Raw genomic sequence first — 23,984 nt, forward strand, 5'->3', positions numbered from 1 at the left:
GTCCTGCCCAGGTGTGTGGCGTACACGCATCTCAGTGGGAGGGCGTCCTGGGTCCTGCCCAGGTGTGTGGAGTACCCGCTTCTCAGTGGGAGGGCGTCCTGGGTCCTGCCCGGGTGTGTGGCGTACACACATCTCACCGGTAGGCATCTCTGGGTCCTGTGGTTCTTCATACACAAGCCTGTGTAGGGAAAAAACTAGTCCATGTCCCCTGGCAGCTGAATGGGGCATTGGCTCAGGGATGAGGAGAGGCAGCCGACAGAAGCAGGTGCAGCGAGCCTGGGGGAAGCGCTCGGCTGCCAAAAGGCCAGATTGGGCAGAGCATGGCTGTGGCCAGGCTTCCCGGTGACCTGTTGACACCATTCTCTGGCTGCTGGTTGCCTGTGGGCTGGGGTGTTGTGACAGCCGAGGGAGGCGCTGGGGCCCCCGTGGGGAACTTGGCTGGCTGGGACTTGGCTGAAGCCTCAAACCTGAGACAGACGGTGCGATCCTCTGCTCATTCATTCGCTCCACACACTTTCCCGAAAGCCTACCACAGGTGGGGTCGTGGACGCTGGCGCACAGTGATGACTGAGACGCCCACCTCCTACCCCAGGGGCTCAAGGACAAAGGGGCAGGATTCACTAAGGTGCCAGGGGGCCAGGTGCCATAGGGCGACCTGGAGGAAAGGATGTCTGGGCAGATGGCAGGGCAGGCTCAGCCAGCCTCCCCCATCACACTGCACAAGATTCGAAGATGCCTGGCCAGGGAGTCCCGCCTGGAAGATACCCGGGGAGTGTTTAGCAAGCGGATGCCGCCACTGGGCAGTCCAGTGTGTAGGAAGCTCCCGCTGGCCCCAAGGCTGCCGGCACAGTGATGTTTGTGTCTTCAGGACACACTGTGGTGCCAGTTCCCGCTGGCCTGCACGAGTGCCGAGTCTTACCCCTGTCCGAGTGTGACAGGGGTGTCCATCCCCCCGCTGGCGGCCCCAGCCCAAGGAAGTCCACCACGGCCCCTGGAAGCAACACTGTCATGTTCTCCATTCCCGGTTGTGGCGGGTCAGGGCTGGGGAAGCAAACAAGCGAACGGGCAGGGGCCAGTTTGTGGGAGGGTCCCTCCTGCAGCCTTGCTGGTGGGGCTGGACGCAGGGCCCTTTCCGAGGCCACCCTCGTAACCCTTTCGGAAAGTGTGAAGCCCTGAGATGCTGCCCTGCACACCCCCCTCGCTGCACGGGCTCAGCCTCCCGTCCCAGGGTGGGTGGGCTCCGTGCCTGGACTCTGGAGCCTGTGTGGTGCTGGCAGCCCTGGGGGGTTAAGTGGGTTGAACTTCCCAGTCGCCTTTCTGTCCCTCCTCCTTTGAAGGAAACCCGTGTTGGGGTGATAGAAATAAGTGCCGGCTCCGAGGAGTCTGCTGTGAACCCCTGTCCCTGCCAGGCCTGGGCACAGCTTCCTCACCCACGCCCTGCTGCCTTGGGCTCCGTCCTCCATGCAGGGCCTTGTTCTGAGGACTGAGGGCTCCCCTCCCACACCCCAGAACCTGCCCTGGCCCCCTGGAGGGAGTGGGCTCAGTACAAATGGTACCCAAGGGAGGGCCACAGGAAGGGACATCGCCCGGCCGCCCCCTCCTCCTTATTCCCTATAAAAAGCAAAATGGTGACTCAGAGAGGAGAGTTGGAAGCGTCCTGCCTCCTGCTCCCACTGTTAATTTTTACACTTGGAATTAGGCAGAAGGCAAAGAAAACAGCAGCTTGAAATACGCGGCTGACATGCTCTTCAACGGGTAGCAACAGCAGAGCCGCTCCTCCCCGCCTCCCAGCAGCCCCGGAGCGTGCAGAACCCAGTGCCTGCCGGCTCTCCCCGGCCCCTCACCAGGCCCAGGCCCCCGCACAGCCCCCGTCTGGGCCAGGCGTGGATGGTGCGGCCGGGGCCATGGCAGCCGGGGGCCGCCGCCGGCGCCCACTGCGCTACCAGTCCCTGGCAGCTCTGGTGGAGGATTCTCAGTGGCCTTTCTTGTTCCTTGTCTCAGACTTCAGCTACGGGACGGACGAGTACGACGGAGAGGGGAATGAGGAGCAGAAGGGGCCCCCGGAGGGCTCAGAGACCATGCCGTACATCGACGAGTCGCCCACCATGTCCCCGCAGCTCAGCGCCCGCAGCCAGGCCGGGGGAGATGGCGTCTCCCCAACTCCACCTGAGGGGCTGGCTCCTGGGGTAGGTACACTGGCTTTTTCTTCTGGGTTTGGGGAGGGGTGACGGGAAGGCCTGGGCGTCGCAGGCCAGGCCCTGCTTGGGTTGGTCTTGAGAGATTGGGACTGGAGACATTTGGACCTGGCCGTTCTTGGTGCGTTGTCATGTCGTCCTGGCCCTGGGCCCCTCTCAGGCTCAGGCTCCCCTCCCCACCTGCTTTGCCAATGCTGCCACCCCTGTCTCTTCCCCCCTACTAGCCATCTGCTCCCTGGGCCTCCCAGACCCCTCCCTGCCTCTTTCAGCTTTCCCCCGTTAGCCTCTTTCCTCAAGAGGACCCAGGAGAGAACCAGGCTCTCCTCCCCTCTGCACCCAGGCGGGGCAGTGGCTACATGCGTGGCCCGTGGGCTCCAGGTAGTCGGATGCTGCCCCTGCAAAGCCAGCCTGGGCCTGGCGCTCCCTGTGGGTGCAATGAGCTGCCCCTCCAGCCCTCCTCTGTTCACCAGCCTGGGCCTGGCGCTCCCTGTGGGTGCAATGAGCTGCCCCTCCAGCCCTCCTCTGTTCACCAGCCTGGGCCTGGCGCTCCCTGTGGGTGCAATGAGCTGCCCCTCCAGCCCTCCTCTGTTCACTCTGGAAGGGAATCAACTCTGATGGCGTCCACCTCTCCTCGTTGACAGAGACGAGAGCTCTGCTCCGGAGAGAAGCGTTGTAGAAGGAATATTAAGTATGTACTCTGAGACAGGCCAGGGATAGAAACTGTGGAGGGTTTGCAGTCCTTGTCATTAACGTGTTCCTGGCGACAGGGACTGACGCTTTCTGGGTGCAGCTTGTGTGTGCGCATCAGAGACACATCAACGAGCAAAACAGATTCCGGGGGGTTGTTTGCCTGAAGCTGGGGAGAATCCAAGCTGGTCCTCTGGTCAGGGGTGTGTGTTGCAGGGGGCGGTGGGAGTGCCCCATCCTTGCTTGGTCAGGCTTCTCCGGGCGTGTTTTGTTGGCGGGGGGGGGTCTCCGTTCTGCCTTCTGATGTCCCCAGAGGAGCAATCGCTGAGATGCCACGGGTGCCTCTTCCTCCTCCAGGGGCTAGTGCCCCCCACTCCAGCTGAGGCCGCCGGAACGCTCCCATTCTTGAGAACCCCCCTACTCCTTCCCTCGCCAGCCTCCCTGGCCACCCTCCACCCCCCACGGAGCTCTCACCCCCTCTTCACACACCGGGGTGGCTGTTATAGCCTTTGGCAACAAGGGCCTTGGCAACGGGCTTCCCACTTGGGGGAAGCCACATTGTTGCCGTGGCAACAGAGGCCGAGGCAGAGTTTAGCGGCAGCCCAGCAGTGCAGGTTTGGGAAGGGCTGGCCGGGGGCAGGCAGGTGGGAGGCAGAGGGGCCGGTGAGGGGGTTGGTCGGTGTTGGGCCCCCCACAGCCGACATTCTGGGGTGTTGTTGCCCTGCCCTAAGACGAGGAGCAGGTTAGAGATGAGCATCTCGGACCTGCAGGGGCAGGTTTTTTGCCCTGGTCCTTTGGAGGCATTGGGCTCAGGGTACAAATAGTAACCCAAGGAGGCAGAGCAGGTGTTTAGGGACCTGAACGGGGGCCAACCAGGGGAGAGCAAGAAGAAGACTTGCTCCCATCTCTGCCTTCAGCTCTCAGACCACAGCAGGGCTCAGAGCCCCGCCCCGGGGACTTGGCTCCCACCCCACGGTGAGAAGCTGCAGGAAGATGCTGTGGGATCCCGGTGTGGGGCTAGGGTCTTTGCTGCTGCCTGTCCTGGCGCCACCTCCCTCTTTGCTCCCTGTCCCCGTGCCATGTCCTCATCACGTGACCACCACGGCTGGCGTCTGTGTCTGTCGATCTTCCAATTCCTTGGTGCTGGCAGATGCCTTCTCTCAGGAGACAGATCACGGGCGTCACGCACAGATGCCCCCGCCTGGCGCTCTGCGGCTTCGGGGCAGAACTTGACTTAGTGGCTGTGCATCTTGCTTGGTGGCTCACGAGGGACCCACTTGGCTTGAGGACCCTGATATCCAGAGATGCTAGAGTGACCGCCCCCTAAAGTGCTTGTGGTTCTCAGGTTTGACGTTTACACTCTCAGCTAGAAGCCACGCAAGGCAGTGGTGGGGAGCACGCGTCCAGCCTGGGGATGGTTCCCACAAAGGTCCTGTCCCGCGCACCTGCCTTCCCTCCTGGGGGAGCGTTTCTGCGCTTTCCTCTGGGTCACTGGCCCCACCTAGTGGACTCTGCGAGTATTGCTGCTTACGCGGGGTGTCTGGAGGGCCACTCACGCCGCTTCCTGAGTGCTTGGTTGGGGATGTTTTGGTTTAAAACACTACTAATAAAAGACCGAGGTTTCTGCGACTTGGCTGTGCTTATTTGGCCAAACAGGTCCCCTCCCCTACCAGGCTTCCTGCTGGGGCCTTGGGAACAGGGAGGACTTCTGGACCAAATCAGACAATTGTTCTAGATATTCAGATATCCAGCTTCTGGCACGGCCTCGTCGCTGAGCCTTCCACGCCCAAGTATGCAGCCAACGGGAAGCCCAGGGTTGAGTCTTTGTGTTCGTCAGTGTTCTCTAGAGAAACAAAACCAATAGGGTGTGTGTGTTTGTATCTATATCTACATACGAAGAAATGTATTAGAAGGAATTGATTCAGGTGATTATGGAGGCTTAGAGGTTCTAATCCCTGCAGTCAATTGCTGGAGACCCAGGACAGCCAATATTAGTTCCAGTCCAAGTCCAAAGACCTGAGAGCTAGGAGAACCAGCGATGTAAATTCCAGCTCCAAAGCCAGTGGACTCGAGGCTCAAGAAGGGCCAGTGTTTCAGTCTGAGCCCAGAGGCTGGAGGAGGCCAGCATCCCAGCTCACACCCAAGGAGTCAGGCAAGAGGAGCTTCATCTTATTCTGCCTTTTTGTTGATTTGGGTGTTCAGTGGATTGGATGAGGCCCAACTACACTGGGGAGGACTCTGTTTTACTCAATACAAATATCAACCTTATCCCAAACGCCTCACAAATATGTCCGGATTAATGTGTGGACAAATATCTGGGCACCTTGTGGCCTAGTCAAGTTGACCTAGAAAATGAAGTGTCGCCGGGCGCGGTGGCTCAAGCCTGTAATCCCAGCACTTTGGGAGGCCGAGACGGGCGGATCACGAGGTCAGGAGATCGAGACCATCCTGGCTAACACGGTGAAACCCCGTCTCTACTAAAAATACAAAAAACTAGCCGGGCGAGGTGGCGGGCGCCTGTAGTCCCAGCTACTCGGGAGGCTGAGGCAGGAGAATGGCGTAAACCCGGGAGGCGGAGCTTGCAGTGAGCTGAGATCCGGCCACTGCACTCCAGTCTGGGCGACAGAGCGAGACTCCGTCTCAAAAAAATAAAAAATAAAAAAAAAAAAAAAAAAAAAAAAGAAAATGAAGTGTCACACTGTTACTCTCCCAGCTGCCCAGGATGGAAAACAGTTAAGCTTTGCACAGATGAAAATCTACTGCTCTCAGGCCAGGTGCAGTGGCTCACGCCTGGAATCCCAGCACTCTGGGAGACTGAGGTGGCCAGATTACCTGAGGTCAGGAGTTCGAGACCAGCCTGGCCAACATGGTGAAACCCCATCTCTACTAAAAATACAAAAATTAGCCAGGTGTGGTGGCAGGCGCCTGTAATCCCAGCAACTCAGGAGGCTGAGGTGGGGAGAATCACTCGAACCTGGGAGGCGGGTTGCAGCAAGCCAAGATCTTGCCACTGCATTCCAGCCTGGGTGACAAAACAAGACTCCATCTCAAAAGAAAAGAAAATAGAAGAGAAGAGAAAGGAAATCTACTACTCTTTAGCCGTGAGACACTGGGCAAGTGTCCTCAGACCGCTGAGCCTCAGTTTCCTTATCTCTAAATAGCTCTAACTCCCCTGAAAGGTAGTGAGGAGGAGGCCCCACTGTGGGCAGCTCTCAGACCACAGCAGGGCTCAGAGCCCTGCCTGGAGGACTCAGCTCCCACCCCAGTGTGAGCAGCTGCAGGAAGGTGCTGTGGAATCTCAGCATCGGGGAGGCCTGCAGCGTCAGGCCTGGCTCACTGAAGTGCACAGCCCTTGGCCACCAGGGCCCTCGAGACTTTTCTCACCGGGTTTAGAGGGCTGGGGGACCAAGAGCATTACAAAGACTGAGTCTGATCAATATCGGCTGCACAACGACCGAACCTGCTTTTGCAGTCAACCTCCTTTCTGCCGCGTGGGGTGGCCCCGGGTGAGGCCGGGTCTCTGCGGTGTTGACAGGGCATATGCTCCTTTCTCCCCAGCATGCCCTCCCACAGCCTTGCTCTCTGCCTTTGTCTTCGTTTGTGTCCCCAAGACATGCACCCCACAGAGGTATTAGGGTGATACCTAAAGCTGTGTCCCACAAACCCTGCCCAGGTCCAGGCTGAGCAGGGCAGCACGGCAGGGCCAGGCCCACAGACCACTGGTGGCTCCATTCACTCTGAGAAGGTAGGGCCAGGACTCATCTCAGCTGACAAGTGGAGATGTAGATTCCTAAGCCAGGACCATGGTGTTCCAGAAAATCCGACTCCCCACAGGCCACAGACTCCTCTGTCTCCTGTCCTGGGAAGCTCAGTAAAAAGGGGCCGCAAGGCAGAGAGAAAAACTGGGTTTTGTCCCTGCTCTACTGCTGTCTTGCTGTGCGGCCTGAGGAGTGTCACTCACCAGTCCCTCCCCGGAGCTGCAGTTTGCTCATCTGTAGAGCGAAGACACTGAGAATTTCCTCCCTCCTGACCTCACACAGCTCAAACCTCACAGCTGTTGTGAGGTTTCTGTGAGATGGTGTTTGGTAGAATGCTTTGTCAATGTAAAATTGAAACGGGTTTAGACTCCAGCCTGCAGGAGAACCCAAAGATAAGGGTGGAGGTGAATTGAAATCCTCACCATTAGCCAGGCGTGGTGGCTCACACCTGTCATCCCAGCACTTTGGGAGGCCGAGGTGGGTGGATCACCTGAGGTCAGGAGTTCAAGACCATCCTGGCCAACATGGTCAAACCCCGTCTCTACTAAAAATCATACACGCAAAATTAGCTGGGTGTGGTGGCAGGTGCCATCCACTAGTAATCCCAGCTACTTGGGAGACTGAGGCAGGAGAATTGCTGGAACCCAATAGGGGTGGAGGTTGCAGTGAGCTGAGATCATGCCATTGCACTCCAGCAGCCTGGGGAACAGAGTGAGATGCCATCTCAAAAGAAAAAGAAAAAAAAAGGAAAAAATCATCATAATTGTCCCTATCATCCTCTTCCTCCTCCTCCTCATCACAGCTGCTTAGAGGCTTGTCCGGAACCTTTTATGTGCGTAGTTTCATTGAAGACCCTCATCAACTCATTGAAGTAGGTGCTGTAACCATCTCCACATTACAGGTGCGAAAACTGAGGCTCAGAGAGGCTAAGATTAGCTGGGCATGCTGGTTCACTCCCATATTCCCATCTATGTGGGAGACTGAGGCAGGAGGATCGCTTGAGCCCAGGAGTTGGAGGTTGAAAGGTGCTAGGATCACACCTGTGAATAGCCATTGTACCCCCACCTGGGTGACAGAGCAAGACCCCATCTCTTAATAATAACTATTAATATTATTATTGTTTGTCCAAGACCACGCAGCCAGCGGGGCCAGAGCATTATTGAGACTTGGGTTTCTGTGATGCTAGAGTCTGCACAGCGCTGCCAGGTGCTGCTCACACGCCCTGCCTTGTGAAGCTTTCACACCCACCCCACCACTGACCCCACTGCAGTATGGGAGATGTGTGCGGTCACTTGTGGGGTGCATCTGCCCTGTGAGATCAGGACCTTAATCCCTGATCATCTCTGTGGCCCCCAGTGGAAGCTTCTTGGCATCTAGGGGTTCTAACTGGTATTTGTGGAATGGAACCAAGTAGTTCTGGGATGTTCAGTCAGGAGGAGGGGAGGAGCAAAGGAAGGCTCAGGCAATAATGCTGAGAAGAACTCAGGCTCAGGGTTAATGCTGGGAAGAACTCAGGCTCAGGGATAATGCTGGGAAGAACTCAGGCTCAGCAATAATACTGGAAAGAACTCAGGCTCAGGCAATAATGCTGGAAGAACTCAGGCTCAGGGATAATGCTGGGAAGAACTCAGGCTCAGGCAATAATGCTGAGAAGAACTCAGGCTCAGGGGTAATGCTGGGAAGAACTCAGGCTCAGGGATAGTGCTGGGAAGAACTCAGGCTCAGGGATAGTGCTGGAAAGAACCCAGGCTCAGGGCTGAGAAGAACTCAGGCTCAGGGTTAATGATGGGAAGAACTCAGGCTCAGGAATAATACTGGGAAGAACTCAGGGATAACGCTTGGAATAACTCAGGCTCAGGGCTGGGAAGAACTCAGGCTCAGGCAATAATGTTGGGAAGCACTCAGGCTCAGGCAATAACACTGGGAAGAACTCAGGCTCAGGGTTAACACTAGGAAGAACTCAGGCTCAGGGATGATGCTGGGAAGAACTCAGGCTCAGGGATAATGCTGGGAAGAACTCAGGCTCAGCAATAACACTGGAAAGAACTCAGGCTCAGGCAATAATGCTGGAAGAACTCAGACTCAGCGATAATGCTGGGAAGAACTCAGGCTCAGGGATAACGCTGGTAAGACCTCAGGCTCAGGGATAACGCTGGGAAGAACTCAGGCTCAGGGATAATACTGGGAAGTACTCAGGCTCAGGGATAACACTGGGAAGAACTCGGCTCAGGCCATAATGCTGGGAAAAATTCAGGCTCAGGGATAATCCTGGGAAGAACTCAGTCTCAAGGATAATGCTGAGAAGAACTCAGGCTCAGGGATAATGCTGGGAAGAACTCAGGCTCAGGGATAACACTGGGAAGAACTCAGGCTCAGGGATAATACTGGGAAGTACTCAGGCTCAGGGATAACACTGGGAAGAACTCGGCTCAGGCCATAATGCTGGGAAAAATTCAGGCTCAGGGATAATCCTGGGAAGAACTCAGTCTCAAGGATAATGCTGAGAAGAACTCAGGCTCAGGGATAATGCTGGGAAGAACTCAGGCTCAGGGATAACGCTGGAAAGAACTCAGGCTCAGAGATAATGCTGGGAAGAACTCAGACTCAGGGCTGGGAAGAACTCAGGTTCAGGCAATAATGCTGGGAATAACTCAGGCTCAGGCAATACACTGGGAAGAACTCAGGCTCAGGGTTAACACTAGGAAGAATTCAGGCTCAGAGATGATGCTGGGAAGAACTCAGACTCAGGCAATAATGCTGGGAACAACTCAGGCTCAGGGATAACTCTGGGAAGAACTCAGGCTCAAGGATAACACTGGGAAGGACTCAGGCTCAGTGTTAACGCTGGGAAGAATTGCAGCCTCTTCGCTTCTTGGTCTCTTCTGAAGGCTTGGGGCTTGGGATTCGAGGTTGCTGGTAGGTGAGTGAAGAGGCGGCATGGGAGCCAGGAACTCCTGAGATGGTGCCTGCTCCACTCCCTCCTGACTGCTCCGGACCTGGGTTAGGTGGGTGAGGGACGCCCATGGCAGAGTCAGGGACTCCTGGAGTTTCAACCTCCACCCCCCAGCAGCCGGGCCCTGCATTTCTCCGCTTCCTGTATCTTGGGTCCCTGCTGCAAAGAGAAGGACACGAGCTGAACCCTCCCATGTGCCAGGTGCTGTGCTAGGAGTCCAGGGGCTTCCTTGCCACCCAAGTCCTCCAGCCATGGGCTGCGCCCTTTTGGGAGATGAAGACAGGAGGGTCAGGGTGGCTTCTGGGCTTGTCCCAGTTGGGAAGGAGGTAAGTCAGAAGTAGGTAGCCTAGTGTCTTGGTTGTGACCCTGGGTCCTGTCATCGCTGGCTCCCCCATCCTCTCTGGCCCTCCCCCATTCACACCTCGCTGGGAACTTCCTCACCTCTCCATACTATTACGCTTCCCTGAACCACACCTGGCTGGCCTGGCTCATCCCACAGCTCTCACACCCTGTCTGAAATCTCCGTCTCTGGGCTAGCAGCCCTAGCATTGGTACCATAATTACCCCCATTCTGCAGATGAGGAAACGGAGGCACAGGGAGCCTAGATGACATGCCCAGGTCACACAGTTGACAAGAGGCGGAGCTGGGGCTCAGACCCAGGGCGCAGGGAAGTATCGTTTCTGTTTTAGTTTGTTTGTTTCACTGTATAAACAGTGTCGTGTACCGGCTTCTCAACATTAGCTTTATTTTATTTTACTTTATTTGTTTGTTTGTTTGAGATGGAGTCTCACTTTGTTGCCCAGCTGGAGTGCAATGGCACGATCTCGGCTCACTACAACCTCCGCCTCCCTGGTTCAAGTGATTCTCCTGCCTCAGCCTCCCGAGTAGCTGGGATTACAGGCACCTGCCACCACACCTGGCTAATTTTGTATTTTTAGTAGAGACGGGGTTTTTACCAAGTTTGCCAGGCTGGTCTTGAACTCCCAACCTCAGGTAATCGGCCTGCCTCGGCCTCCCAAAGTGCTGGGATTACAGGTGTGAGCCACTTCACCCGGCCTATGTATTTCATTTTTTTGAGACGGAGTCTCCGTCTGTCACTCAGACTGGAGTGCAATGATAGGATCTCAGCTCACTGCAGCTTCCGCTTCCTGGGTTCATTCTCCTGCCTCAGCCTCCCGAGTAGCTGGGATTACAGGCACCTGCCACCATGCCCGGCTAATTTTTGTATTTTTAATAGACACGGGTTTCACTATGTTGGCCAGGCTGGTCTCAATCTCCTACTTCAGGTGATCTGCCCGCCTCGGCCTCCCAAAGTGCTGGGATTCCAGGCGTGAGCCACTGCGCCTGGCCAACATTAGCTTTATGTAGTTGAAGTCTGTATATGATTTTGGAGTGACTTGTACTAGAACAGAGAACGAGGAGGCAGAGGGAGGAGCAAGGTGATCTGGAAGGTGCTGAATCTGGTTCTATCTGTGGCTGTAGTTAGTGGCCGCACCTGCCCTGGCACTTGCCTTTTGGCGTCGGTTCCCATTGGCGGAAGAGCTACTGAGCTTCATACAATCTGGAGGTGGGGCTTGGGTTTCTGCCAGGAAAGTTGGGCGAGCCAGGGAAAAGCAGAGAGGCGGGAGACAGTGCTTCAAGCCGAGGACCTGCCGCTGTTCAAGGCCTGGAAGTGAGAACGTGCCAGGCCCTTTGAGAGGTGACTGTCAACAGTGAGATGGGTGAGTCATCAGCTGGGGCCCCACCGCCCTTGTTTGGGCTGGCTTGGTGGCTTCCTGCTGGGCACAGAGTGAGCAGTGTTTTAGAAAGAGTCATCTGATGTCACCGGGAGGGATGCAGGACAAATGTCCTGTCACACCTGGCCTGAAATCCTTCAGCACCTTCCCTTTGCCTATAGGGCCCCTCTTCCCTTTGCCCATAGGGCCCCCCTTCCCTATAGGGCCCCCCTTCCCTTTGCCTATAGGACCCCCCTTCCCTTTGCCCATAGGGCCCCCCTTCCCTTTGCCCATAGGGCCCCCCTTCCCTTTGCCTATAGGACCCCCCTTCCCGTTGCCCATAGGGCCCCCCTTCCCTATAGGACCCCCCTTCCCTTTGCCTATAGGACCCCCCTTCCCTTTGCCCATAGGGCCCCCCTTCCCTATAGGACCCCCCTTCCCTTTGCCTATAGGACCCCCCTTCCCTTTGCCCATAGGGCCCCCCTTCCCTATAGGACCCCCCTTCCCTTTGCCCATAGGGCCCCCCTTCCCTTTGCCCATAGGGCCCACCTTCCCTTTGCCTATAGGGCCCAACCCAAACCCTTTGCACAGCTGTCAAGTCCTTGTCTGACCTGACCCCTGGACCCCCTGCCTACCTCTGTGGCCTCAGGACCAACTCCCTGCTAGAATGTGAACTCCCACAAGAGAGAGATTTTGTCCGTTTTGTAACAAAACTTTTGCTCATTGCGGTCTCTGGTGCCTAGAACTGTGCCTGGCACACAGTGGGTGCTCAGTGAATATTAGCTGAACGAATGCATGAACCAGCCAGACTAAACTCATGTCATTGTGCCTCACAGCCTCTCTCCTGTCTGTCCCCCGGCCCCACTGGCATCTCTAACCACTGCTTTTTTTCTTTTTTACTTTTTTTTTTTTTTGAGACAGAGTCTCTCTCTGTCACCCAGGCTGGAGTGCAATGACATGATCTCGGCTCACTGCAGCTTCTGCTTCCTGGGTTCATTCTCCTGCCTCAGCCTCCCAAGTAGCTGGAATTACAGGCACCCACCACCACGCCTAGCTAATTTTTGTATGTTTAGTAGAGACGGGGTTTCATCAAGTTGGCCAGGCTGGTCTCGAACTCCTGACCTCAGGTGACCTGCCTGCCTCGGCCTCCCTGGGATTACAGGCATGAGCCACCACTCCCGGCCATAATTTTTTTTTTTTTCTTTTTTGAGACAGTCTTGCTCTGTGGCCCAGACTAGAGTGCAGTGGTGTGATCTCAGCTCACTGCAACCACTGCCTCCTGGGTTCAAGTAACTCTTGTGCCTCAGCCTTCAGAGTAGCTGGGATTACCGGCCTGTGCCACCACTCCTGGTTAATTTTTGTATTTTTAGTAGAGACAGGGTTTTTTACCATGTAGACCAGGCTGGTCACGAACTTCTGACCTCAGGTGATCTGCCTGCTTTGGCCTCCCAGAGTGCGGGACTAAAGGTATGAGCCACTGAGAACGGTCAAAATTTTTTTTTTTTGAGACAGGGTCTTTCTCTGTTGCCCAGTCTGGAACACAGTAGCACAAACACAGTTCACTGCAGCCTCAACATCCTGGCTCAAGCAATCCTCCTGCCTCAGCCTCCCAAGAAGCTGGGACCACAAGAGCATACCACCACACTCAGCTAACCACTTTTTAAAATTTTTGTAGAGATGAGGTCTTGCCATGTTGCCCAGCTGGTCTCAAACTCCTGGGCTTGAGTGATCTTCCTGCCTTGGCCTCCCAAAGTGTTGGGATTTCAGGCATGAGCCCCTGCACCCAGCCTATATGTATGGTTTATTTGTGGACAGAAATGTATAACTAACTCTTCGAGGTTCCCTCTGTCAGAGGCAACCAGAGGAGACTTTCTCTTTCTATATTATGTGTGTCTACAGAGTTAGAATTGTTAGTGATGTAACAGGAAAATAAAGAAGTTAAAAAAGAAGTGCCATGATTGGGAACGTAGAGTGGGGTCTGAGGGCACCAGCAGGCACATCTGACGCAGCCAACGGGGGAGTCACGGGAGGCTCCCTGGAGGAGGTGACGTTAAAAGTCGAATCTAGCTGGGCGCGGTGGCTCAAGCCTGTAATCCCAGCACTTTGGGAGGCCGAGACGGGTGGATCACGAGGTCAGGAGATCGAGACCATCCTGGCTAACACGGTGAAACCCCGTCTCTACTAAAAAATACAAAAACACTAGCCGGGCGCGTTGGCGGGCGCCTGTAGTCCCAGCTACTTGGGAGGCTGAGGCAGGAGAATGGCGTAAACCCGGGAGGCGGAGCTTGCAGTGAGCTGAGATCCGGCCACTGCACTCCAGCCTGGGCGACAGAGCGAGATTCCGTCTCAAAAAAAAAAAAAAAACGTCAAATCTAAAAATAAGCAGTGGGCCGGACGCCATGGCTCACACCTGTAATCCCAGCACTTTAGGAGGCCAAGGCAGGTGGATCACCTGAGGTCAGGGGTTCAAGGCCAGCCCGGCCAACATGATGAAACCCCGTTTATACTGAAAATACAAAAATTAGCCGGGCATGGTGGCGGGCTCAGTAAGTATTAGCTGAATGAATGCATGAACCAGCCAGACTAAATTCATATCACTGTGCCTCGGGAGGCTGAGGCAAAAGAATGGGTGGAACCGAGGAGGCAGAGGTTGCAGTGAGCCGAGATTGCACCACTGCACTCCAGCCTGGGTGACAGAGCGAGGCTCCATCTCAAAAAAAAAAAAAAAAAAAAATGGCAATAGGTGTTTCCCTGTTACCCTTTCCAGGAGAGTGGCCCCTCAGCTGAGTGGCACCTCAGCTGCAGAGTTCTGACACTGCTCCCCTCCCCAGGATGGCCCTGCCCGTCCCTTGACACTGCCTTGGGAGTCAGTCACCAGGTCAGTCTGTCCCCAAGACCATCAGGTCCGCGAGGGTAGGCACGGGGGTTCCTGTCTGTGGCTGCATTCCGAATGCTAGCACACTGCCTCGTGCCCAGCAGGTGGTTAATAAATGCCTGCTGATTGGGTCAGGGAAGGAGGGAATGGAGAGTGGGTGTGGGGGAAGGCTGTCTGTGGGGAGTGAGCCTTTGGAGACTGAGATTTAGATTTGATGGTGTCAGATATCTCAGTGGCTGCAAAAGTTTTCAAACATTAGCTGGGTGTGGTGTGTACTTGTGGTCCCAGCTGCTCAGGAGGTTCAGGTGGGAGGATCGCGTGAGCCCAGGAGGTCAAGGCTGCAGTGAGCCATGTTTGTGCCACTGAACTCCAGCCTGGGTGACAGAACAAGACCCTGTCTAAAAAAAAAAATAAGTTTCCGTGGGTGCCCCATTCGTTGCCATTGGGAGAGTTCATGCCCCTCACCCTCCATGATGCTGTTCAGGCCACTTCTCCAAATTCATCTTCTGTCCTCTAGCAAGCAGTGCTTCTTAACCTACCTTCCTTCCTCAAGACAGAGTCTGGCTCTGTTGCCTAGGCTGAAGTGCAGTGGTGTGTGTGATCATAGCTCATTGCAGCCTCCAACTCGAGCTCAAACGATCCTCCCGCCTCATCCTCCTGAGTACCTGAGATTTCAGGTGTGCCACTGCACCCAGGTTGCTGAAGCTGCTTAACCCTTTCCTTCTGGGCCTTCTCTTCTTTGCCTGGAAACCCTTCCCTATTTCCAAATGCTGCTCAGAAACCACCATCCTGTGAAGCTTTCACTCTCAGGCAGCGGTAGTGCCTCTGTCCTCCGTCCCCAGGTGACTGGTAAACGAGAACACTGCCTCGTGCGTTCACACGTCCTCACCCCAGACAGATCGAGAACCTGCGAACGGCAAGGGCCCGTCTCCCAGCTTTGTATGTGTGTCATGGCAGGGCCTCTTCTGGGTATGAATGAATGAACAGACAGGTGGACAGACAAGATCAGGAGCTAAAGCGGGGAAGTACGTGTGGCCGTGTGGGTGTAAGAGGCTCTAAACCTTGGTGGGGTGGTGGCTTTAGAAAAGGAAAAGAAGGAAGAACCGAAGGACTTGGTGAAAGGGATGTGGGGGTTGAGGGAAGGAAGACTCGCAAGTTGGCGGCCGCACTAACAGAAGTGGAAACCCAAAGGGGAAGCTGTTTCAGGAGGAGGAAGGGTCGTTTGGTTGGGATGTGTGGAGTGGAAGGGCTGTTGCTGGGCTTCCAAGTGAGGAGACCCAGTGGCCAGGGCAGGTGCTAGACCTGGAGCCCAGCAAGACACGGGCTGGAGCTGGCAGCTGCCATCGGCCTGGAAGGGAGAAGGCATGCCTCTTCGGGGGAAGGGAGCAGAGGGCTGAGGCTGGGCCCAAGCAGGAGAGTCCACATTTAGAGGCGGCGGGAGAAGGAAGGGTCAGCCTACAGAGAGTGGTCGGGGCCACACCCCCATCAACAGGGCGGCTGAGGGCTTGGAGAAACTTTGGACTGCAGAGGCCCAGGAGTTGGAGAGGGAGGCCTCTGGCTTTGGGATAAACCGTTCTGGGGGCCTTTGAAGCAGGCTGCTTCTCTGGAGAACATTAGGAGCCAGGCTGAGGCAGACGGAGTGTGGACCTCAGGTCCAGGGCTGGCTGGGGGCATTTGTAAGGGAAGGGGAGGGAACGCGGTGAGTCACTTCCCCTCCAGGGGGCACCAAGGGCCTGTGAGTGGAGTCTGTGTCTGATGGAGGGGCACTCTAGTTACTCACTGGAATTTCCAGCCACTGGGGACAGGGTGGAGTAGAGAGGCCCTGGATACTCAGGGAGCCACTTGTGTGGGGTTCAGGGATTTCAGGAAGAAGTGGGCGTCAGTCTCACCATGCCGCGTGGAGGCCTGGGGAACAGGGATGGAGATACCCTGGCGGACTTCCAAAGGCACCTGATGTCCTCTTGGGTGGAGGAAGGAACACAGCAGGGACCTGTGGGGTTTTAGGCCCTTCTTCGTGTCGCCTGCAGGTCTGACCCGTGTGGGCCGCTCATGCCATGCACTTGGAGCCCGCCGGGCGGGAGACACAAGAACCTGTGGCACCAGGCCCTGAGCTGGCACACTTGTGCCCTGGGGAACGCCAGGCCTGGTCGTTCCCAAGCCCTGGCCCCAGCCTCACCCGCCCAAACCAAATGAGGAATTGTGGCTGAAAGGGCCGTTCAGATGCACCCTGGCTATTTATAACCCAGCCAGGCAGGGACAGGGGAAAACCAGGGGCTGGGAGGAGATGGGTGGGGTGGGGGTGTGCCTCTGCTGAACCCTGGTGGCACAGTTCTCTGACCAAAGGCTGTTAGCCCTGGGGTCCCCCAAAGGCTTACCCCCAATCCCTCGCTCTGTATTTCAGCTCTGGAAACAGGGTGGTGCCTCTCTCCAGAGAGGGCGGCTTCTCTGCTGCTAATGGAATTGCACAAGCCCCACCTAGAGCCCAGATCTTCTGAAGAATTCTGGGGGGAGTGGAGGACTGTGGGGCCGAACTCGGGCCACAGGTGTGGTTCATTTAGACGGCACCATGTTGTTTTAAAATGTAAATTATTTGCCATCGTTTTAAAATCAGGAGCGTTCCTGTTATTAAGCCAGAGTTTAGCTTATTTTGAACAGAGATCAGGCAGCCCTGAGCCTGCGTTTCCTCCAGCAGCCATCAGCTGGAGTGAGTGGTGGTTTCACCCAGCCCTACCTGGCTGGCTTCAGCAGCTGGCCTCACCTGCACCCTCATGAGTGCTGTTTGCAACCTTTGCTCCACTGTTGGGTTGTAAAAGAGCTTTTCCCAGGGCCTCCCCTGGACTCCTCCCCCTATGGAAGGAGGTGTATGCGCATCCAGGACGACCCCAATGTGGCCTCACTCCCTGCACAGTTGGGGGTTCTGCAACCATTGGAGAAGCCAGGGGAAGCTGGCTGGGAGTGGGCAGGGCCAGCAATGGTGCCTGTCCTGGGTTTTGTGTGCCTTCCTCTTGCAGGCTGGCTCCCTGGGGTGGGGGTGCTGGGGGGTCTGCTTGGAGGAGCTGGGGGTGCTGGTCTCAGCAGTGCCTGTGAGTCAGGGGGAGCTGCTCAGAGGAGGTGGGGGTCCTGGTCTCTGCAGTGCCTGTGAGTGGGGGGTGCTTGGAGGAGGTGGGGGTCCTGGTGTCAGTAGCATCTGTGAGTTGGGGGGGCTGGTCTTTGAGTCGAGGGGGCTGCTCGGAGGAGGTGGGGGTGCTGGTCTCAGCAGCATGAGTAGGGGGGCTGGTCTGTGAGGGGTGCTCGGAGAAGGTGGGGGTCCTGGTCTCTGCAGTGCCTGTGAGTGGGGGGGGTGCTTGGGGGAGGTGGGGGTCCTGGTCTCAGCAGCGTGAGTAGGGGTCTGGTCTGTGAGTGGGGAGCTGCTCGGAGGAGGTGGGGGTGCTGGTCTCAGCACCTGTGAGTTGGGGACTGCTCGGAGGAGAGGGTCCTGGTCCCTGTGAGTGGGGCGCCCATCGCCCGTGAGCTGGACCTTGGTGGCGCCGCTCTCCTGCTGCGGACGGAGCGGGTCGGGCCTGTCTGTTGCAAAGCCTGGCTCGTCCTGCGGCGGCCGAGACGCGGCTGTGGCTTCTGGACGGGCCGGGACCTCCCCTCCGGAAGGGGGCTCCGGCGCATGGGGACCCCGGGGTGGCTCTGGGGGTCGCCCCTGCCCGCCAGGCTCCCGCCTCGGCCGCGCCGGGGGAATGAAACTGCGTCTGGGAAGCGGCCTCCCCCCTACCCCACCCCGGCCGGCCCGGCCGCGGCCTCCTCGCTCCTCCTCCGCCGCAGAAGCGTCCGCCAGCCGCGGCCCCGCAACCCCAGAGGACGGGCGGCTCCACCTCGCGACGCGCGTTTCCTGTGTGTTCGGAGCGAGCGCGAGCCCTGGAGGCCGGGAAGGGCGGGCCCTGCGGGGCCGGGAGCGGGGCCGGGCGGGACACAGAGGAGGGCGGTGGGCTGCGCTGCGCCGCGGGTTCGCCTCCAGCACGGGCCGGGAACGGCGTCAGGGGCTGCCCGGGCCTTGCTCCCCCTGTCGCTGGGCGAGGACGCGGGAGACGGCGGCGGAGCGGGGCGGACTAGGTCCGGGATGCAGCCCCAGGTCGGGAGCCTCAGGCCGGGCGCGCGGGTGTAGACCTGCCCCCCCCATCCCGCCCGCCTCCTCCTCCCTCCTCCCTCCGCCCTCCTCCCACCGCCGCTGCGTGGACCCCGCTTCCTGTCTGCCCTCCGCGGGCTCCGGCTGCCATGGAGGAGGAAGAGGAGGCGATAGGCTTGCTGGACAAGGTTCTGGAGGACGAAGATGTGTTTCTCCTGGAGGAGTGCGACCTGGGAACTCCGACCAGCCCCGGCTCAGGGTCCCCCTTCCTGGTGGCTGTGAAGGTGGGAACGTGACACGCCCTGGGCGCTGGGGGGGGCCGGGCCGGCGCTGCCGAAGGTGCGCGGGAGAAATGGCTGATGGGGGCGCAGAGCGCGCGGCCGGGTGGAAGCCCCGGCGGAGTCCGCGAGGGTCCCGGCCCCGGCTGCTGTTCCCTGGGGAGAGGGGTGGGCCTGCCTCCCCGACCGGTGTCCTCGGGGGGAGTGGCTGCCGCCCCCTCCAGGTCAGCCCAGCTCAGGGCGTCTGTGCCAGGAGTCACCTGGCGGGCGTCAGCTGCTGCCTCCCGGGAGGCGGTGGGCAGGAATCCCCTGTTTCCACAGCAACCGCAAGAGAGGGGCCACCCTCTTCCCAGCCAGGAGACGGAACTCAGTGTCTCTGAGCTGAGGCAGGAGGGTGTTTGCAAAGGGCAAGAGCCAGAGGTCACCGAGCTTCCTTGAAGGAAAAGCACTGGGTCAGCTGAAGCGGGGGAGGGAACAGCTGGCTTGGAGGCTCCAGCCAGGTGGGCAGGTGCGCTTCCTGGAGGGGGGGATAGGCAGGGAGCATCTGCTGGGCCCTGGCCCACCCGCTCTGGGGCTGAGGGCGTCCTCTGCAGCAATGCCCCTGTCCTGTGGGAGAGGTTGCCTCCCGGTAGAACTGGAGGGCAGTGGTGGCCAGAATCCCGTTGAGGAGCAGGGCGGCCCGGGAACCACACCGGCTCTGAGTCTGGCCCGGCACACCACAGCGGTCTTCCTTTCTCTCGCCTGGACACACCTCTCAGAGCTTCAACCTCAGCCTTTTGCTCAGCTACTCTCTTGTTCTGTGTCAAGAAAGGAGGCCCAGTGAGGATGCATTTCAGGGAGTTTGCTGACTGCTAAGCAAGGCTGCCTAACCGCGTGCCCATATGCAGGGCCTAGGAGGCATGTGCAGAGAGCATTGCTGGGGACAGGAGGCTGTCCCTGAGCCTCCCTGCGCCTCCCTGTCCCTCACAGAAGGTGGGGATCACAGTCCTGCCCCACCCACTCTACAGTGTGGCTCTGAGGAGGAGCCAGCGGAGGTAAAAATAGATGCAGAACCACGGTAGATGGCTGATGTGTGGAGTCTGGGTGGAGCGGTGGCTGCAGGCCTGGGTGGGGAGCGGAGCTGTAGGGAGGCTGGCAGTGGCTGGCACCCCACCCCGTGTTCTCTGATCTGGTGCTGGCATAGGGCTGTGGGGGTAAGTCACGTCTCCCGGTGGGCTCAGGGAGGCCTCTGCACTTTAGGGTCTGTCCAGCCTCCCCAGTAGGAACAGCGTGGGAAAGTCTGCTGGTGAACCAGGAGTCGGGCTGGGAGTAGCAATGCTGGGATGGGAGGTGTGTGACCCTTGTGGGCCTTCTCTGGAAAGCCCCCAGCACAGCTGTGGGCCCCCTGAGAGGCTGCCTCCTGGACCTCCTCTTCTGCCGGACCCTGGCATATGCCTCAGCTAAGCCCATGTTTTGTTCTGCTCAGAACTCTAGACATTTGCCTCTGCAGTTATGTTCCATTCTCCTTGAGGACGAGGACCATGTCCTGTTCGTTGCTGAACACTGCACAGTGCTTGGTGTGGGGCTGGTGCCAGTGCCAGTCTGCAGAATGTGTGAGGCCCGCTGGGGCCCACGAAGGGTGTACCAGGTTCCCAGCCTCGCTCCATCTCAGTGGTGTCCTACTGCGGTGGCCCACAGATGCCGAGAGAGCCTGAGCACGTATCACACCAAAGAACGCTGCTCCTCCTGGGTCCTCATGAGCACCTGGATGGGGTCTTCCTCTCTACTTTGTTGCCAGCATGGGGGAAGGGGACCTTTCTTGAATGTTGGGGAGTTCCAGGCTCCCTGCCTCATCCTAAACACCTAGAGTTCCTCCCTCCTCTACCGACATTGGCCTCAGAGGGAGAAGACTAGCAAGGTGGCTGCAGAGCAGTGGGAAGAAAGCTCATGGATTCACTCAACAAACACTCAGGTTGGGTGCTCTTCAGAGCACCCCGCCTAGTACTGTAGAGATGACCAGAGGAACGAGGTGTGATTCTCCCTCACGAGGCGTTCAGAGCAAGCGGCAGGTACAGGGAGTAGGAATAGAGTACAGAAGTAGTCAGGGTGAGCCGGGTGCAGTGGCTCACGCCTGTCATCCCAGCACTTTGGGAGGCAGAGGTGGGCGGATCACCTGAGGACAGGAGTTCGAGACCAGCCTGACCAATATAGTGAAACCATATATCTATTAAAAATACAAAAATTAGCTGGTCGTGGTGGCGGGCGTCTGTAATCCCAGCTACGTGGGAGGCTGAGGCAGGAGAATCGCTTGAACCCGGGAGGCAGAGGTTGCAGTGAGCCGAGATCGCGCCGCTGCACTGCAGCCTGGGCGACAGAGTGAGCGTCAGTCTCAAAAAAAATAAAAAAAAGTCAGGGCTGTGAGAAGAGTACTGATAAAAGGGCACCAAATTCAGGGGAGAAAGGACCGCTTCTAGCGGAGTTGTAGTTGGGGATGGCCTGAATGTGTCCACGTGTATGTGCATATGTATGTGTGTGCGTATGTGTGCACGTGCAGGCCAAGGGTCATTTCTGGATGATACACTTCTGTCCTGGGCTGTGGACGGTCTTGGCACACCCCTGCTTGGAAGCTGGTAGGAATCCAAGGCAATTCTCTTTGCTATTACTTTATTAGGGGTACTTACCTGAAGCAGCAGTTGGTCCTAAGCATGTGCCCAAGTGCCAGGCCCAGAAATCAATCCTGTTTCCAGTGTAATTTCCAAGACGCTTCGTCTTCCTGGGGGGCAGAGGCGAAGTTGGCCTCAGTTTTCTCCAAAGCTGTAGCTGGAGTTTGTTGCGTATCTCAGCCCAGACTTACCTTTGAAGAGTTACTGATCTACAAAACTGATAATGCAAATACTGATAGCAGTGTCACATTCCATCTGTAAAATGGCATATGCTTTCCAAAAATGTTTCATGCCATTCTATTTAAAGATAGGTAGGGTTGTGACAGGGGCCTGGTAGAAGGTGCTATTTTAAGGAACTTAATTGTCAGGAATAAAAACCCTTTGGTAATGCAGATTAACCCTTTAGGTGTTTTTCTGTGCCATTTTTTTTTTTTATTTTTTTCTTTTGAGACAGAGTCTCACTCTGTCATCCAGGGTGGAGTGCGGTGGCACAATCACGGCTCACTGCGGCCTCCACCTCCCAGACTCAATCAATCCTCCCACCTCAGCCTCCCCCTCACTACAGGCACATGCCAGCACGTTGGGCTAATTTTTGTATTTTTGTAGAGACAGGGTTTCACCGTGTTGCCCATGCTGGTCTCTAACTCTTGGGCTCAAGCGATCTGCCCACCTTGGCCTCCCAAAGTGCTGGGACTACAGGTGTGAGCCACTGAGCCCACCCCAATCCTGTGCCAGTTTTTAAGGGATCATGTGAAACGTCTCTACTTCTGTTTCACCTGACCAGGTCTCTTCTGCCTCCACATCATGCCTATATCCCGCATTTGGATGTTTTTCTAAATACAGGCCCCACACGTGGTGATTTGAGAGATGATGGGTGGCACCTCGATCTATATGTTGCATTTTAATAGTTAAGTAGATATGTTAATGTATATTAGAAAAAATATGACCTGTACATTTTTCTTACGATTTCAATTATGTGTAGGATAAGACTGCTTTTTACAAGTCAGTTCTTGGGCGCGGTGGCTCATGCCTGTAATCCTAGCACTTTGGGAGGCCAAGGCGGGCAGATCACGAGGTCAGGAGTTCAAGACCAGCCTGGCCAGTATGGTAAAACCCCGTCTCTACTAAAAACACAAAAATTATCTGGGCGTGGTGGTGCACACCTGTAATCCCAACTACCTGGGAGGCTGAAGCAGGAGAATCGCTTGAACCTGGGAGGTGAAGGTTGCAGTGAGCCGAGACCATGCCATTGCACTCCAGCCTGGGTGACAGAGTGAGACTGTATCTCAAAAAAAAAAAAAAAAGTTACTGTAAAGAACAGTATAGAGTAAAGAATAGTGCAGGTGGTGGTATGTGAGTATGGCAACATTTTAAGGGTGGGATATGAACAACCGAAATTTCAAAACACTGCCTGTGCCCCATGGCTCCTGCCTAAGACTTCAGAGAGCAACAGGGAGCCCAGAATACGGGAATCCACCCTTCAGGAGAGAGGAGCCTCTGGAATTTGGTCTTTGTCCCCCAGCAGTGGACCCTGTCTTCTCTGTTCTAAATTCTGCCGAGGAAGCAGCTGAAAGAGACTTCCTGAGTGCCTAGCGCTGGGAGAGGAGAGGACCTCTCAGTGTCTCTGCACTGCCTCAGCTGTCCTGGGACAGAGATGGGCCAGTTGTCCTGAGGTGGATGCTTGGTGTCGGTATAAGCCCCAGGCACGGCCACCCCCCACCCCCAGGCCCGGTGGCATCTACTCTGAGCAGATCCTGCGGGGTACTCCTGGCAGCCAGCTGTGGCCTGTGGACTGAATTCTGCCATCTGTGAAGCCTCAGACCCTTGCACCCTTGCTGCATGCCCTATAGCCTTGAGTCACAGCCAGAGAGCCAGCCCTGCTTGTTGTCTTGGAGGTCAGTGATCCTGGAGAGATTGTGACTTTGCTTGTCCTGGAACCAGACGTTTGGAGGCTTTATTGCTTCTAAACTCTGTGGAAGACCAGGCCTGAGCTGGCCACACCTTATCTCTAGACACTGTCCCTCCCAGAGTGACCTGACGTCTTTGGTTTGGCGGCTTCGAGCTGCCACACCGTCAGCCTAGCAGACTGTGCAGGTGCAGGATGCTGAGGATAAACGAACCCACCAAGGCTGCATTTCATAAGTTCTGGCTGGAAGTGAGGACAGGCAGCTTCCCGGTGCTGGAGACTGGCAGGCAGTGTGGCAGAGGCTGTGGGACCTGAAACTCGTTAGAGAGCTCACTCTGGAGCATTCTGGGCACGTGGGCACCTCTGAAGGGCTCCCTGGGGGAGACGACCTCCTTCACCTTCGTGTTCCCGGTGCCTGGCTCCCAGTGGGGTGGGTGAGTGAGTGGTGAGCCTCGGCTTCGATGAGACAACAGTCGCCCCACAAAGACTGAAGAAACGATGGTGAATTTCCTCATGGCTCTAAACTGGGAATTGTGGAGTCTGACGAAAGCTGGAAAAGGTGGGAATGGAAAAGGCCTTTCTTTGGTGGTGACTGAGCAACGGGTCTCCTATTAGCCAAGTGCGCCGAGAGGCTGGTTTCCCATCCGTGAGCTCTCCAACGCCTTTGCTCCCATCCCAGCCAAAACTGCGGTGTGAGCAGGGCCCAGAGCGGGGGCTCTTGGGCTGACTCTTTATTGCCTTTTGAGGGAGGGTCTTCTGAGCTGTCTTCCCGTCAGAGCCAGCCTTTCAAGATTGGACGGTGAATGGAAGTCTTGAGGGGAGGATTTAGCAGAAATGGGCGATTACAGGGCTCTGGGGTC

The 23,984-nt window shown here is 56.8% G+C and overlaps 1 protein-coding gene across 11 annotated transcripts in view; it reads left to right on the forward strand.

The window, feature by feature from the left end:
- The window catches only part of ABR (ABR activator of RhoGEF and GTPase), a 235,711-nt gene that overhangs the window by 111,740 nt on the left and 99,987 nt on the right, over positions 1-23,984 (forward strand). For 7 of the 11 annotated variants that reach the window (XM_033185202.1, XM_033185199.1, XM_033185200.1 and 4 more), the window contains exon 2: positions 2,002-2,186. In XM_033185202.1, coding sequence (XP_033041093.1) covers positions 2,002-2,186 — 185 coding nt within the window. The other 4 variants (XM_033185206.1, XM_033185207.1, XM_033185203.1 and 1 more) reach the window with 4 other exon arrangements.

The sequence above is a fragment of the Trachypithecus francoisi genome, unplaced genomic scaffold (genome assembly GCF_009764315.1).
Source record: "Trachypithecus francoisi isolate TF-2019V2 unplaced genomic scaffold, Tfra_2.0 Lachesis_group20, whole genome shotgun sequence".
Classification (NCBI taxonomy): Eukaryota; Metazoa; Chordata; class Mammalia; order Primates; family Cercopithecidae; genus Trachypithecus; species Trachypithecus francoisi.